General features: G+C 40.4%; 1 protein-coding gene across 5 annotated transcripts in view; it reads right to left on the bottom strand.

Annotated features, from left to right (window-relative positions):
• Positions 1-16331, bottom strand: part of fgf13a (fibroblast growth factor 13a) — a 101871-nt gene that overhangs the window by 25754 nt on the left and 59786 nt on the right. For 3 of the 5 annotated variants that reach the window (XM_035946653.2, XM_035946654.2, XM_023266876.3), the window contains one exon: positions 2666-2776. In XM_035946653.2, coding sequence (XP_035802546.1) covers positions 2666-2776 — 111 coding nt within the window. Of the gene's footprint in view, positions 1-2665; positions 2777-5469; positions 6438-7851; positions 8126-16331 lie in introns of those variants that run through there. The other 2 variants (XM_035946655.2, XM_023266877.3) reach the window with 2 other exon arrangements.

A 16331-nucleotide genomic window follows, 5' to 3' on the forward strand; every position in this document is an offset into this window, starting at 1 on the left:
CTGTAAATAGAGCTGCAGGGAATGTGAAGAAGTGCTTTCATAAGAAACGTCTCCTCACTACTCTGGTACACCAACAAGATTTGCAGTTTTATTCACGTATAAATTCAAATCTGTGTAAATACATTTTGCACTATTTTTTCCTTGTTTGTAGCAAGGTTTAGATTTGATGATTTGATGTCTCCCTCTCTCTGAGACATGTCGCTACGTGAGCAGTTCTTGTCTTTATAATTGCACCCTTCTCGCTGTGCATCGCTCAACAGAGTTTTCTCCCTTGATACTCCCCCGCCATGATGTGCACGTACACATCTGCACTCTACTTCATTTCAGAGGGATTACCAGCCGGTGTACTGATGGAGATTTTCAAGAGGGGAAAACTCAATTACTTCCTGGCTCCTAGAAACACCTGAGCACACTGAAGAGGATGACAGGGCAGCCACCCACTTGCAGACCTTCTGTGGTGCAGCACAGACACATGGAATAAGACAACTGAAGAGGCCTGAGGGACAGTTTTCACAATTGCATTCAGCCTGCCTCCGTGCCTCAGTTCTACCTACTAACAGCCGAGGAGTCACGGCCAATTCGCTGTGACAATAAACCTGAAGGTTCCCAATGATAGCTAGTAGCATTCCAAACGTTTTGTCATATCTGTTGCTCATTCTGGGAGCTGCGTGCCGGCAATTAGAGCAGCCTGAAAATGACAATATGACAGAGCATTAGAGGCTAAAAGTAAGCTGTTGTGACAACATTACATGGCACTTCTGTAGTCTGATTAGTGTCAAATTACAGTGGCTCTTTGGTTGGGGAAGTTGGATTACTGAAATAAATAAATACAAGGCAGAATTAGTTAAATAATGTAACACTGTTGTATTCAGCTGCCAAAACTTTAAATGTAATTTGATTGCACAGCATATATCGGATCTAAATTATACATCAGTAGACATATTTCTGTTGTCCACAGTATCTACAATCTTGCTGACAATGAATTGTTATATTTTAACAGATTTTCAAATCTTTGCATTTGAGTCTATTTACAAAGACGAGGGTTGAAAGCCTTGAAAGAGTAACATCTAGGACAAGAGTGAAAATGGACTGCATTTTCAACAGTATCCTCCTTCTTTCACAGTTGCCTCATAGTTCTGTCTATACCCAGTGGGTTTGCTTGCTTGTGATGCAACGAAAGAAAATAGCTGATGCTGTATAAACTGGGAGAGAAATCAGTGGGATTTGTGAGACTTGGATTTGTTATTTCTGACAGTTTTTCCTGATGAAAATGTCCCGAAAATATCAAAAGTCTTTATTGCTGCAGCCGAACGGCTAAAGTCAGCCTGTCGTCCGAGCTAACTCCTAGCAAAGATCAAATCCTTAGTTTTATGTGTGTGTGCACACATTTGAGAAGGTCCTCTCCCACCATCACAAGACACCAGTAGCTCCAAGAGGACTGCGCTCTCCGTCACCATGGAGACAAGCGCACCCAGCGCCTAACAACGCTATTTTTGGAGCAGTGCAAAGAGCTTCACTCTTTCTCCTTTTTCTATTCAGCAGCACCCTTTAATTTTCTCCTCATAAACTACTTTGGTGCCAATGCAGGCCAATTGCTCTGCAAGTCTGCTGAAAAGTTAGGTGGTTGCTGCATAAAGTGAAGTGTAATGTAAGATTTAGTTTCATTATCATTATCATTGTATGGTGTTTAACTTTGTTATTTTATCTAGGAAATGCATTCATTAAAATTCCAAGGTGGGAGCTACAGAAGACATCCCACTTGCACAGAGCTGCTATTCATACTTGAAGCACACACAAATAAATGTAGAGGTACTGAATCAGAAACTCCCAGAAATGTTTCCATCCACTCAGTACTAGGATTACACATTAAGTTTTGCATGAAACCTGCTTCAGTTTATCATGCAGATCTTTTTCTTCCTCAGTATTATTCAGAATCAAGTGAATTTCCCCTTGGTCTCTGTAATGTTCTAACTTTTAGACAACATCGTACTGTTGACAACATAGTATTCATTGCACTGACTAATTACAAGATGCGTTTCTGCTATATTGTTACTAGACAAGTGCTTAAGCTGTTACTCTTCCATTGATCTCCTCTTTAATCTATTGGAAAACAAAGAACTGGTGGGTGTTGTGGCAGCGATAGAGATGCATCAATACATAGTATAAGGCAAAACAGGCTCTCAACATGAGGCACTGTGTAGGAGAGTAAAAAGCCTGTCATGATCTGTGTTCAAGTTGGTATAGAATGACTTTGACTGGATAAAATTAAACAGCTACTCAGTGCTGCACCACTTAAATGCAATGACATAGACACACAGTGTCTTTCTCTGCACTGTGGACTATTTAATCACGGATATGCAAATAAAAACAAACACACGTTGGAACATTTTGAATGCTGTACAGTATTAAAATTCAGAAGGAAATGAAACTGAAAAAAACTACTGAAATATAGAAGTGGTCCACTGCTTCTCTTAAATCAATTAAAGGGGCATGAATTTGATGCTGACACTTTGTTCGATGGTATAGCTTGTGCAAGCCTGTCTGTACTGCATGAATTTTACAGTCACAGGGTGAAAAATTAACTCTGAACAACAGTACATCAAGCCAATGGATGTATAATAAGAAAAAACACAACAATTGAACCAAATATTGGATTGAAACTTACTGTAACCATTATCCTCCTCCTTTGTCCCATCAATGGTTCCATCTGCCTGCAGCTGCAGGTGGAAACCTTGTCGACTGTAGAGCTTCGTCACAATCCCCTTCAGCTGGGGCTCTGTGGAAACAGATGGGAAACGCAGACAAGAAGACACGAGAATGAAACCACAGACTGTTAGGCAATGTCATTTGTAGCCTTCTAATGGGACATTTTGAAGTTTGAGGTTTACTGCTTCACATCAATTTAGCAGTTACTGAAGCCACAAAAATCCATTTTAGTCAAAGAGTAGTAAGGCTGAGTGGAGCAGAGGTGGGACAAAGAGGAGCACTTAGGACAGCTGATCATGATGGACTTCTTCCATCAGTCACGCAAACAGAACCCGAAACAAACAGCAAAGACATGTCAGAAGAAGAAAATTCACCTGTGTAGATCTGACGCCTCTAGTGGAAAAGAAATAGACATTTTGTTGCAGTTGTGTGTTGCCTGATAGCTTTCGAGCTGGAATCATTAGAAGAGCTGCAGTTTAAGATGTTTTCACACCGGCTTGAAATGTCATGGTGGTTCCCACTTAATGGACTCAAAGTATTTCAATGGCAAAATAGTAAGAACTAGAGTTCAATCAATGCTGCTGTCTCCACAAGCAATGAGTATTGGCAAACTGTCTTTTCTCTGCACTGGAACAGAGGTGACTAAAAAAGTAGCCCCAGTGGCTTGGCAAGAGATAAATAAGACTACAGATGGACAAGAGCCAAAAGTATCAAAATTAAAGATGGCTCTGGGCGCATGTGGTGGCTCAGTGGTCTGCAATGGCTGAGGGAAATTTCCTGCCTGTCACCTCTCTTTATCTCTATATGCTTCCTGTCACTTTCTACTGCAATAAAGGTGGAAGAAAGATAGACACGACAAAAATTCTTTTTAAAATTATGAAAATAAAAATGTCTACTGAAATCTGATTTTCAATACACACAAGAATATAAGTGAACTAATTTTGAAAGTATAAAGCTTACTAAAATTATCTGGAAATGGGAGAAATTCAACATTTCAATGTGTTTTTGAGGTAGTGAATGAGCTAATTTTTTCAAATATCTGTCAGGATATTTAAAAACAGGCTAATGATAATGGTAATAGCATTACTGTTAAAATGGGCAAAATCTGCAGTGTTATGTGCAGCAACAGAAATAAAACAAGCATCGGTGGGTCTAAAAGACACTAGTTTTAAGTGTTAGTGTGGGTTAGGCTGTCTGTGTCACATCGGTGTACGATAAGAGCTAAGTGCTCTCCATTTCTCTGGTTACTATCCCTAGTGGAGCGTCCTTTACTGTGGTTAACCACACCTTTCATCTATCCTTTCATCTCACTTATCTCACAGCACTGCCAGTATACTAAGGTTACTTGTGCTGCATAGAAAGTTTATCCAGCCTCTAAACTGGGGATATTGTCACGATTTCGATGTGAAACTTCAATCAAGTTATGACACCTGAACAAAAAAATAGTAGCACAAGCCTTGTGTGCATCAGTTCTACAGCTGCACACACAGTACATCATCATTCACACAGAAACACAGCAGAACATGATCGCGCACACACAGCATTATATGACAATGCACCAAACCGCATATGGACAATACTGTATTTCCTAAAGATGGCAGTTCTGTGTGTTTTTAGCGAGCTACCGCTTATTGCTTCCTCCATAGTATAGAAATGGAAATTAGAAGTGAGAGGGGTGCAAAAACTGTAGGATAGTTACACTGTTACATAAACATGCACCCTAACCTTCAGGTGTATCATATAAAGAGTTATAAAATAGCTTGAAAATGAATAATGTAGAAAAGATGGAACAAAACTGTGGAGAAAACAGACAGATGTATATTGTAAGACTGTGCAGTCTTTATGTTGTCAAACATCAAGATACTGACACTGCTGACAAAAGGTAAGCTTTGGGCCAGACTACGATGTGATCAAATCAGCTTTTACACTGGATTTGTGAGGGAGTAGGTGCTTTAGGCACTTCTGTCGCTGCAAAAATATGAGTAAGAACGATCACACCAGACTCACACTCACATGTCTAGAAATACAGCAACTCACTGTGCTTATTGTAAGAGTAGAGGTATGCAGTTACAGTGTTTCTAGTTTTATTTTTGACCATCAGGTAGCTTATTTCTAATTCCCTGCCAATGTTTTTTCAGCTGGATAAATTTCAACAACAAAGAACTTGGCAATGCTATGCGGGAAATATAATTTTGGAGCTAATTGTGAGATCTGCTTAAAATTCGAAATAAAAGTTAGGACCTGCTTATTTAAATCTGTGTGCCAACCTGTACTTGTCGTAGTGATTATGAAACTATAAGCTGTTTAAGCTATTCTCTCCACAGCATTAATAGTATTAAGCCTTTTTGGAAATGGATATTACAAAAATTTGACTTTGATGAAGTGATTATCCACTTTCATTTGAACAATGAACCATGATTTGTAAGTTACAGCAAAGTTTGAGGTGATTCTCTTAATAAACATTTGTGTATATCTAGTTCCAGTGTGGATTGAATAAAGGGACAGTGAAGGATTAGGCATCTGTTTAATACGTCCCTCAGCGCAACGTGAGATGCCAGAGGTGACTTCTCTGTGGATAAACTTGATAAGGAGCCTCCTCATTCTCTCAGCAACTTTGCCAGAGTCATTAATCTTTCAGAGGAATTGAGCAGCACTTAGTACATGCTATCTTGTTCCACTGATTTTTAAATATAATGGCACCTTAAAATAGATGAAAAGTTAGTGATCAAGAGGATAAGAGGCTGATGAATTCGTACAACAGACCTGGTCGTCTCCTTCGCCTCTTCTTGGAACCAAAGAGTTTGACCCGTGAGAAAACGTTCAGTCGGCTGGGTTTTTCACAGCTTCCTTTGGTTTTACTGGGGCTGCTAACGCAGCGGCAGGCATTAGACTTCTCCCGCTCCCTCGCCTGCCTTTTCTGCCGGATGAGGGAGCTGGCAATCGCTGCCGCCATAGCCAGTTTGGCAGCGCTCTGGAGAAAACTTCCAGAGAAGCGTGAATATAATCACCCCCTCTGAATCCAGAAAATTGGATTCTGAAGGGAAATGTCCAACAATCTGAGGCAACAACGATGCGTAAAATAAAGAATTTGCAAAGTGCACTAAACAGTGTAATGGAATAGTCCCAGAGGTGCGGTAAAGCCAGTTAGATAATGTCCAAATGAATCATTTTGTCGTGAATTTAGACGTTATTCAGGAATTGTCTGTTGTATCTCCGAGAAAAAAGAGAAATTTAACAAAAAATAAAAACCACACGTTCCACCCGAAGCGTTACAAAGATTTTGACCACAGCACGCTGCATGTTCCTCCAACTGTATCATTTTTTCTGTGGCACAACAAATACGCACAAACCCAGTCCCGGTAAGCAGTTTTGCATCATCCCACTACACTACATGGCCGCGCACATGGTGGTCGTGCAGGCAGACAGCCGTGAATGGAGCTCAGCGCGCAGCCATACGATGGAAACACCTGTTTGCAGACGCCGGCAGAGTGTTTGCGCTGCTCTTTATCTGGTTTCTCTAATCCCTTACTGAGAGGAAGACACTTAAAGCGCGCTTTGGAAATGCAACGCAGAGGACGTTCACGAATCACTGCGGAGATTCCATTTGTTTTTCTCTCTTTTGTTGAAGCGGTGCAACGCAAGGTGATAGCAGGAGGCGCCTCATTCTGGATCAGGATCCGAGCGCAGCGCAAACACAAAGTCAGCTGTGCTGCTGAGAGCATCCCACCTACAGCCTGGAGAGTGAGCGGTGGGGAGGAGGGAGAGGACGGGGAGTCTAACTAGGGAGATACAAACCCAGCCAGTGCGCACAGTTAGACAATGAATATCTGCATACAGGCTGTCAGGTGCGATAATTCATATTAAATATCAAGGGAGGGGGGCACGGATGGTGTGGGGGCGGGATGGTGAAAAAAGGGAGAGAGAGAGAGGAGTGCTCAGCACAGATTTATGATATTTTATTTCACAGGAGTGGACAGAAAGTCCCGGAGGAAAAAAAGCTAAAAATGAAGCAGCTCAGTTGTATAAGCTGCATGAATTTTGGAAAAAGAATTCCCATATTTTTAACCTGAGGGAAAGTCACCAACCCTCCACCGTGAAGCTTTTCTTTTCCTGTTTTAGAAATACAACTAACTATAAAAACTAAACAAGTATCAACTCATTTTGCTGCCAGTGTTAACGTGCTTAAAACGGACTCATCGAGGTCAGCAGTGATGTTAATGCAAAAATGAATATGATGCAGCAGTAAAATAAAACAAGCCTGATACAGATGGATTTATTAAGACACTATATATATATATATATATATATATATATATATATATATATATATATATATATATATATATATATATTCTAAATATTGTCAGTACCGTGTTATCTACACCTTTAAGACGTCTGTCAGCGTTTGTAAACTACTGATAAATTATGAATTTGCGTCATGAAAAGACCAACTTTTAAACGTGTTTTATGCATTTTTCAGCAGCTCCAGACCAAAGGTTATGTGATTTCCAAATCTGACTTCCAGCCTCATCGCTCACCTGCTTTCATTCGACTGAGCACATTTGACAGACTAACCAATGGTGCCATCTACAGTCCTGAAGCAAAACTGTCGCAGGCTTTTTATTTATTTCCCCTGTCCTATAATAAAAACGAGAAAAGCAAGTAACACATGTAAAGATGATGTGCGTTTTTTGTTTGGTTTTTGCTGATTTTGCATCTTGCGTTGAAATATGAGGCGCGTCATGCAGTTAAATCTGGCTCAATAGGAGTACAATAAATCCATCGAGAACTATATAAAACTAAGTAGTATAACCAAAAAAAAGTATTCAGGACGTGTTTTGAATAAACACAATCGACAAAAATTCACCAAACAGGGGCAAAATTCAGCAAATCAAGATAAAGTCGTCAAAAGATTAAGAAAAAAGGAAAGTCTTCAGTTCAGCACCACGGACAGCGACAAGAGGATTAATTCCAGCAGAGTAACAGCTAATCAACATAATAAAACACGACAATTGTCATTATTAGAAGCATTACAAACCATTTTAAAGAAAGAAAATAACTTGGATTTAACAAAACTTCAACATGATCCGAAGCAAAGCCAAAAACAAGCGGTGCTTAAATTCCAAAACAAGCCCAGCAGCCTACCTGAGACCGATTTTCTCAAGGGAAAGGTCATATTTTCTCCACAGCTGTGACTCTGGATACTTGCAGTGCTGGAGCAGTGAAGTGAAGACGAGGAGACTATATTCAGCAAAGTTCAAACCATTGTCAGACAACTGTCAGAGGCGTAGTGGAGGAGAAAAAGCATTGAGGCGTGGCCATCAACGGGGAGATCATTACAGGACATTAGCGACATGCCATTACGACTCCTAGAATGCTCATTAAACATTCATTTCGAGGTCTTGTTGATCCGGCAAACACGGGCGTGTATTCAATATATTGCTGCGCCCGGAGGAGGAGGAGGTGGGGAGCGCAGATTGGAGCAAAGTGAACAAAAATGCAGCCTGGAATTGTACTTCCTTCTTGGGGGCAGTGAAGACTTTGCGCTCATATTACAAAAACTGATGTAAAATGATCCGATAATGCGTTGACTAAACCGGTTATACGGGCCTGTCCACTTTCCACTGAAAAATATCGACGAGCAGTCAAAGTGAGACAACAGCCTACATCAGACAAAGTGTTTTTCTTATGGCAATTCAGTGTTCTTTGTAGCTGGAGGCGCAGTTTGCTCAAACCATCCAGTTGACGCTGAGATTACCAAAAAAATAAATAATTACTCTTAAATTATTAATAATCCACAACACAGAACAAACCCTAACGTTTGCTCTCGTGGTTTACTGATGCCGATGCGTTTCTTGTTCGTCCATTTATGCGCGTAAAGTTTGGAGTGTCTCTCTGGATTAATTACAGACAGACGTCTAAGTGAGATCAGCTTTTATTGATGAGATCTGGAGTCTAAACTTAAAGCTCTGGGAAATGAAGCAGTGTAGTGTCGCTGACTGTGCATAGTTTGACCACTAGATGGAGCAAGTGGACTGGACATAAAGTGCACACGAAAGGAAAAAACGCTCAGTAATGTTCACATACAGTATTATTAATAAAAGTAACTTTTAAAGCAGTTTATCAAAATATTCAAAGATTTAATATGTTCAAGTTTATCACTGGTTTGAACACATTAAATTAGAGACTGACACTGTCTTTGCTGGTTGACATTAAAAAATATTATATTTTAAGTGGAGCTATATAAAAATCTTCTATTTTAAGTAAAACCGTAGCAAAAAAGACCTAATATCTCAGTAAAATCACCATTATTCACTATTTATAGCTCAGTTAAATTCCAGTATTTGTTTCCAAGTGACTTCAAATACTCAAGCTAAGTAGAAAACAGCATAAAATTATTTTCAAATACCTCATCCTAGGAGGTTGGAACAACAAATCAATAAGTTTAAGCCTGCAAAAAAATAAATATTTCTCTTAAAGTGATAATAAAAGGTGCTGAGCAGTCAGCCATGCCGCTCATTTCTGCTCCTGTAGAAGGTTAATGTATTTTAGTACTTCTGTGTGGTCCGAGTGACTAGATGGAAATCGAAATTTTTCATGGGTCAATACCAATATATTGATTTACAAGGGATGTGGCTTAGATGACATGAGGCATACTTCAATGATAAAAGCATTTGTTTTCCCATTTGCCATCATTGGTGTGCTCCATAGATGGCTCTCCGTAATGGTGGAGAGGAGGTGACCTTTTCCGGAGCTGACTAACCTTTGACCTCACGCTTTCTGAGAAAATGTGGCTGGAAAAGGTTGTTTGAAGGTTGAACTGGGCTTTATAGAAGCATTATCTCAAACAGCTTGCGCCATAGGATAACGTCGCAATCACATCCATAATTTATTCATTTATGTGTTTATTTTTTTGCTGTGATGAGATGAGAGTGTTTACAGTCGAAAACTATTACTTATTCAGTCAACGCTGCAGCTGAGCTTCCCATTTCATTCCCTCCTGGACTTCGCTGGATATGTAATTTTACGTACTAGAATGACTGAGATAAGAGCTTATGTTTGATCAAGTTCTATGTGGAGCTGTTTCTTCCACTTACTGTGGCAGAAAAAATCAAAGATCGCAATGTAGATTTTTTTTCCACAAAGTAACATCCGTAATCTGTCCAGTCTAGTGTTCTTTTCCTTAAAGATTATTTTTTGCTTCAGTGCCTTTATTGAATAGATAGTGACAGTGAAGATAGACAGGAGATGTGAGAGACCGATGGATGTAGCACTGAAGGGCCAAAAAACCAGCAGTCGAACCAGCGAGTCTGCTGCAAAGGATATTTTTACCCATATATTATACACCCTAACCAAACCTGCTGCTTTTAGTTAACGCTGCCAAGCATGCTACCAATGTTGCCGTAGCTCTGCAGTGGTAGGGAAGTGGCAGGTGTAATGCTGTATGTTGCAATGGTAAAAAATTAGACTAGTCTTACATCCTTTTAGGGTAAATTAGCACAATCTGACTTTAACTAAACATCTGAAAAAATCCTGCAGATCACATAATGTATCTTGTGAGTTTGAAATTACTACAGTGATCATTTTTAGGTATAGTGGTATCACATTACAGCCACATGGCATATAAACTCAGTAGTAGTGCTCCTTATAAAATGCAACCATTCATACACCAGCACCGTTGACAGCATCTCTGTTTAATGGACATATTGTGTTCCTACTCCCAGATACGTGTTGCTACCGGTGCATATTCAACCTTTACACAATCAGATTTACACTGCAGCATACAATATCCCTGCCTGGTACCGTCTAATACCTTTACTTCTGCCATGAGCAAACACGGACAGACAGCTCTCTCCCCTAATCCCAGGTTTTGCATCAGTTGTCCCACTACTGATAAATCCATGCCACCGCTCAAGCAGACAGTGTGGCCCTTCAGGAGGACGACTGGGCTTATCACTGACAGTTAGGAAGACAGAGAGGTGATGAGAGTCAGGCTGCATTGTACGACAGTGACATTAATCAAGCATATAAGATGATACTAAAGAAACTACAAATGTGTCTAAGCCTGATAATGTCCCTCCTCCTGTTAGTGCTTTTCTTAGAAGCAGCTGAGCTATGATAAGGAAGGTAAAAACAAAACAGCACACAAAGGAACAAATGGAACCAGTAAAAATAACATGAAATGAATAAAATAAACCAGACACCTTTTTCTTTATCCTAATTCTGGCAGTATTATTTGTGTTCAGAAGTCTCAGAAGAAAATATAGCTCTAGTCTCTTATTTTTTATTTTTATTTTTTGTCTTTTTGCAGGACTAAATTGGACTATGGCTATATTTGACTCATTTCAAGTCTGGATAGACTCAAGAACAATGTTGTTAGACAACCAAACCGGCAGATAGGGGATAACACAACAATCTGTGTTTTTTTTTTTTTTTTAATCCAAGTTCAAAACAGGTTTCCATCTCAAAAACAGACTCAAATAGCAAGTGGCCTCTGTAACCAACACCTATAGACACAGCTAATAAGACAAGCCTGTAAAACACAAGGACATGAACAAACACAAAAACTGCCTACATGTGCTCTGTGTGTGTGTGTCTGTGGTTTGGTTGCTTGTGTAGCAGTGTGCCATGGGTACATTAATTACTATAGTGCCCCAGAATGCCAGTCTACTGTGGCCTCCCAGGGGCACCTTCACTGTGCTGTGCTCACACACATACATACACACAGTGAGAGAGTGAGAAAATAATTGAGAATAGCGACAAGATTTGACTGCATCCATCATCATGCAAATGCAATATGTGTAGCACATTTTTATGTGATGTATTATAATGTTTGCATTAACAGGCCAAGACTAGATTTGCATTTGATACGGTACAAATTTTAAGTGTAGTGGAAGTAGGAAAAACTCTACTGCAGAAGCTGCTGTAATAGAGAAAGCTGAGGCATATCATCTACTTTAACTTATGCAATTAACTGTTCAAACCCTTCATACACACCTAAACGTGCAAGGACCACCGAACTTAAAAAGACCCACAAGTTCACCTTCTGCCCTTCCATCTCTGTCCACTAGAGAGCAGCGCACCAGAGAAGAAGGCAGAGATGGCATGGCAAGGTTGAGCACTACCATAACCTTTGTATTATTAAATATAACCCAACAATTAAAGCTATCTCCTCTTGTTAATAACTCAAGGCTGTCATGATAACACCCAGGGTTTAATGAATTTTTAAATTCACAGAGAAAATTGGCCTCCAAGGGCAGAAACTGAATAAATGGGGTGGTTAACCTTGCTTGTGGTGTTTAATAGAGGGCAAAGTTGCGTGCTAGGATTGTGCAATTGACTACATCAAGATATTCAGTCTCACACTAAAGTATTATCTTCACATCATTGCAAACTGAAATAGCCTGGATTTGTAACCTTTTGATACAGAGTGAGGGGATAAAATGAAATATTATCGGGGGGAAAGGAATGATATCCTATAAGCTAAAAGGTTTGCTGCTCAAATCAGCCCTTTGGCAGCGTTCTGCTGGCTGTCTGCTCTTTGTGTGCGCGCGGGTACAGTAAATCCACTACAACAGCAGCTTGCAGCATGCTAGGCCACCAGTGCCATAGTGATACCACGCGTTACCATGGAGACTGCACATACGTAAGAGGGTGTCTGTGAAAGATAGAGATAGAGAGGGGAAGAGAGAGAGCGTACGTGTGCTGAGAATGGGGGGTTGGGTGTTACAGAACAAGAAAGCAGCAGTTACTTAAGGTTCCAGCAGAGGAGGGGGCTACAGCACGGTCATGGCTGACTGGCAGAGCCGTGGCAATGATCGTGTGATCCGTCCCTTTTAAAGCAGAGAGCTGTGCTCATTGCATGAAAGCAAGGAGTCAGTAGACTGAAACGGGAAGACGTGATTCTCAGTATTTCTTCCTGTAATTAATTCAGGATGATCTCGACCACAAGAGCTCATCCAAGGAGCAGCTTCATGTCACAACCTTATATGCAGGAGCAGTGAAATAATCAGTACATAATGATGATTGATTTCATCCTGTGTCTGAAGTGCAAAAATGTTCTATTTTTGGAATGATTACCATTTATTGGCAGACTTGTTTTTAGATTCAGGGAAAATATCTTGTATTTTTAAACATCAGTACAGCATTATAAGATGATCTCATAGCTGAGTGCCAGTCTGTACCTCATTACACCACCACCACTTCTATCTCCATCCCACTTTAAACTGCTAAAACTAATTAGGAACAAGCAGAATGCCTGGCTATTGCCATCTAACCTCTCACCTTTTGTACAACAACTGTCTTCAAAGTCTGTATCTGCTGATTAGTGCTGCCATATTGTCTCTCACACAGAGGGAATAGCTGCTGAGCTTTTTTGTTACCTAAGTGAAAGAACACAATTCCATTTCATATATCAATAAAAGCTAAATATAGCACCGAAACACAGAACTCAAGCAATTTCAGGAGCTGAGCATCTGCCAGACACTTTGTGTCTGTTTTTTTTGATAATGATACAAATAGATGACGAGGTTCACTGCTGAATAATTTGCATCCATTAGGTATTTATTTGCAATCTGGACGTGCACAGCTAAGTGTGGGTCATAAAAACAGTTATGATCATCTCTAAAAGTGGCATTTCAGTTAATCTTCATTCATGTGTGCCTCAACTAGTTGCACAATATATGTAATAAATCTTTCTGTTACCTCAGTTGATTGTTTTATTTATAGAAAAAAAATGCTGATTCTCATTTTTTTTTTTTAAATTTTACCAAAGAGGGATGTGACATTCAAACTGGAGTGGTCAGACAATAAAACTTAGCATGTTTGTTTTTGGGATTAGACTAACTTAACTGTCCCAGGCATGTGCTTGATCTACCTGTAACAAAAAATAAATATCACAGAATCGAGCAGAGCAAATGCACCACTGAATATATTTATACTACTTTGATTTGTTTGATTTGTTCATTTGACTCCATGTGAAGCACATACTGTACATACATACGTACACACATACATACTGTGGGCTTTCACATTCCTTGGCATCCGCTCTGTTGTGCTTTACAGTGTGTGTTTGCGCCTATGTGATTATATGTGTGTATAAGTTCCTAAACTGTAATGGCGTGGAGGATTCTCAATCACAGGCACCAAACGGTGTGTGAAATGGCCAGAGTTCAGACGGCAGCCTGGTCAGAATGACTAATGCTGCACCAGCACTGTGCTCTCATTATCCTGCCACATACAAGAGTGTGAAACTACAGGCTACACAGACTCCCTATTTCTTCTGTCCTCTAAGCAGATGACCCTTACTTCTCCTCAGACTTCAGTGATGGGAATTGTTGGGGATACTTTAGTAAAAAGCCACAGACCTTGAAGCTCCTGGAGCTGAATCACACCGTTAAAAAAAGGCTGATTAACAAAGAATGGCATGTCTTGTCCGCCCCCAGGTGCCCTGAGCCGTAATGTGGATATAATATATTGGTTATTAAAAGCAAATTGAAATGGAACATTTTTCTGTGTACATAGGCTGTACTACCACTGTATTTGTGCAATGTGTGTGGATGTGTCTCCGTTGCATGACCCTGCAGTTCTCAGGTCCCACAGGGGGATTGTGAGTGAATCATAACTAGTGTTGTTGTAAGCCAGAAGGAGGTGGTTAAAAGCCCCTGTGACTGATTGCTGTGTACGGAGTCCTAGACAGTGTGAATATGTTGAACAGCAGAAGCTCTCACAGAACTAAAGCCACAGTATTATATTGATTTAATAAACAGGGCTCAGTTCAGGTTGTATGGAAAGCAGTTTAGTTGCAGAAGAGGCAAAGGACCAAATCAAAAGCAACTCAAGAATACGCATTTTATACATAATACATTGCACACAGTTGTTCCACATGGGCCTTGTTTCTAGATTAGCTATTTCACAAGGTCTCCAATGCCACATTACTTTTCCATCAGCCAGGTAAAGCAGAACAAGTGTAAGATAAGATCATACAGCATAATGAACAGTATACACGCATGTATATAGCTAACTCAATAATCACACACACAGATACATACACACATGTACCCACAGGCAGCCAGCCTGCCAAATCTAATATGAGTCTCTAAATGCCTGTTATCAGAACAACATCCAGTGTCTGTCCTTGCCAGCATCACAACAGGAGTTAGCTGGAGGAGGAAATCAAGTGCAGGAGACGCTCCCTTGCCAAAATGGGTGACTTAAGAGTCACATGTGTGAATCATACATGGTGAGTCAGTGGAAGCCCTTTGGTGAAATCTGTCGTGGTGGGAAAGCTACAGAGAGACAGCGTTTAGGAGTTGAAAGGCCATAAAAAAACAAAATCACTTTTATTCTCTTTCAACTAATCCCTCCTCCGTCACCCGGAACACACCCATTAAATGGGCTCTCATCGCAGGGAAGAGGGACATCTGGTATCAAAGAGAAATCAGCGGAGTGTGCTGCAGACTTTCTGAAAGTTTGTATTAATAACTCCATGCTAATTATACCCCGTCAAGCAAGAGTAGTCTTAGTCCCAGAATACAGTAAGTGCAGTGATGTTGTCCTACATATCCCTTCCAGTATGACACATCAAGTAAGGGGATGGAGGAAGATTAAAGTCATCATCTCAGACACCAGCTGGCTTAAACTGTCTGCTTTCTGATGGAGACACAAAGGAAAGCTCTGAGACTGGCAAAGGAGCACAAGGCCGTGTTTGCTTTTTAAGAGTTACTAACTTTGGGCACATCTTCGGCAATGGATACTTCCTAAAAGGATGATGAAAGCAAAAAATGTATGGTGTCTTGATTTAGAAATGGACTAAAAACAGCCCTGGTGTTGATGAAAGCATTTTGCTGACTGATTATTGTCTAGGTAGCTGCCATCTTGTAGCAATGATTTGTTTTGATTATTGCCACCGATCTTCGCCATAAACCAGATCTCTGTCCTCAGAATAACCCCATCACTGGTCTCAAGAAAATCTGTGAATATTATGCAATGAGGTCAAATGTGCAGTGCAGCAAACTGGATGTGAACATTAATGAAGCTCATTTTAGTCTAGACACACACTCTGGGCTTCTCCTGAAACCGACGCATGTCCTCGACGAAGGCACTGGGTGTTTGATTTCCCTGGCAGGAAAGTATGACGCAGTGATGTCTCATGATGCTCCCCGCTGCAGATCGGAGAGACGGGGTGGATGCAAAGAATGCTTCTTCAGCTTTTGTGTGTATAATAGAAGATTGAATGACTGTATATGGATCCTAAATCCATGGTGCCACACTGGCACTTAAAATGATTATGCATATTAACAGAAAAGACTGGAATGTGTGTAAACATGCCAGTGTGATTGCATGGTCTCAGACTGGCATGGTTTATTTTAGTGTGCTTAAAAGCGTTAGGTGGAACAGATCGACTAAGCTGGAAATGACACGACAGGAGACATGAGTCAACTGATGGGAGTGGGTGGGTAAATAGGTCATGTTTCCTACCCAACGCAGAGTATCCCACTTTTCACTTTCACTCCCCGTGCTTGTTAGTGAAGTCAGCACACACAGAAATCAATGGAAGCGTAATGACAATGGATGCTAGTTGACCAGTGTTTGGAACATAACAGGTGGGAGGAGCTGTGCAGAGC

This window comes from Amphiprion ocellaris, chromosome 13 (assembly GCF_022539595.1).
Source record: "Amphiprion ocellaris isolate individual 3 ecotype Okinawa chromosome 13, ASM2253959v1, whole genome shotgun sequence".
Taxonomy (NCBI): domain Eukaryota; kingdom Metazoa; phylum Chordata; class Actinopteri; family Pomacentridae; genus Amphiprion; species Amphiprion ocellaris.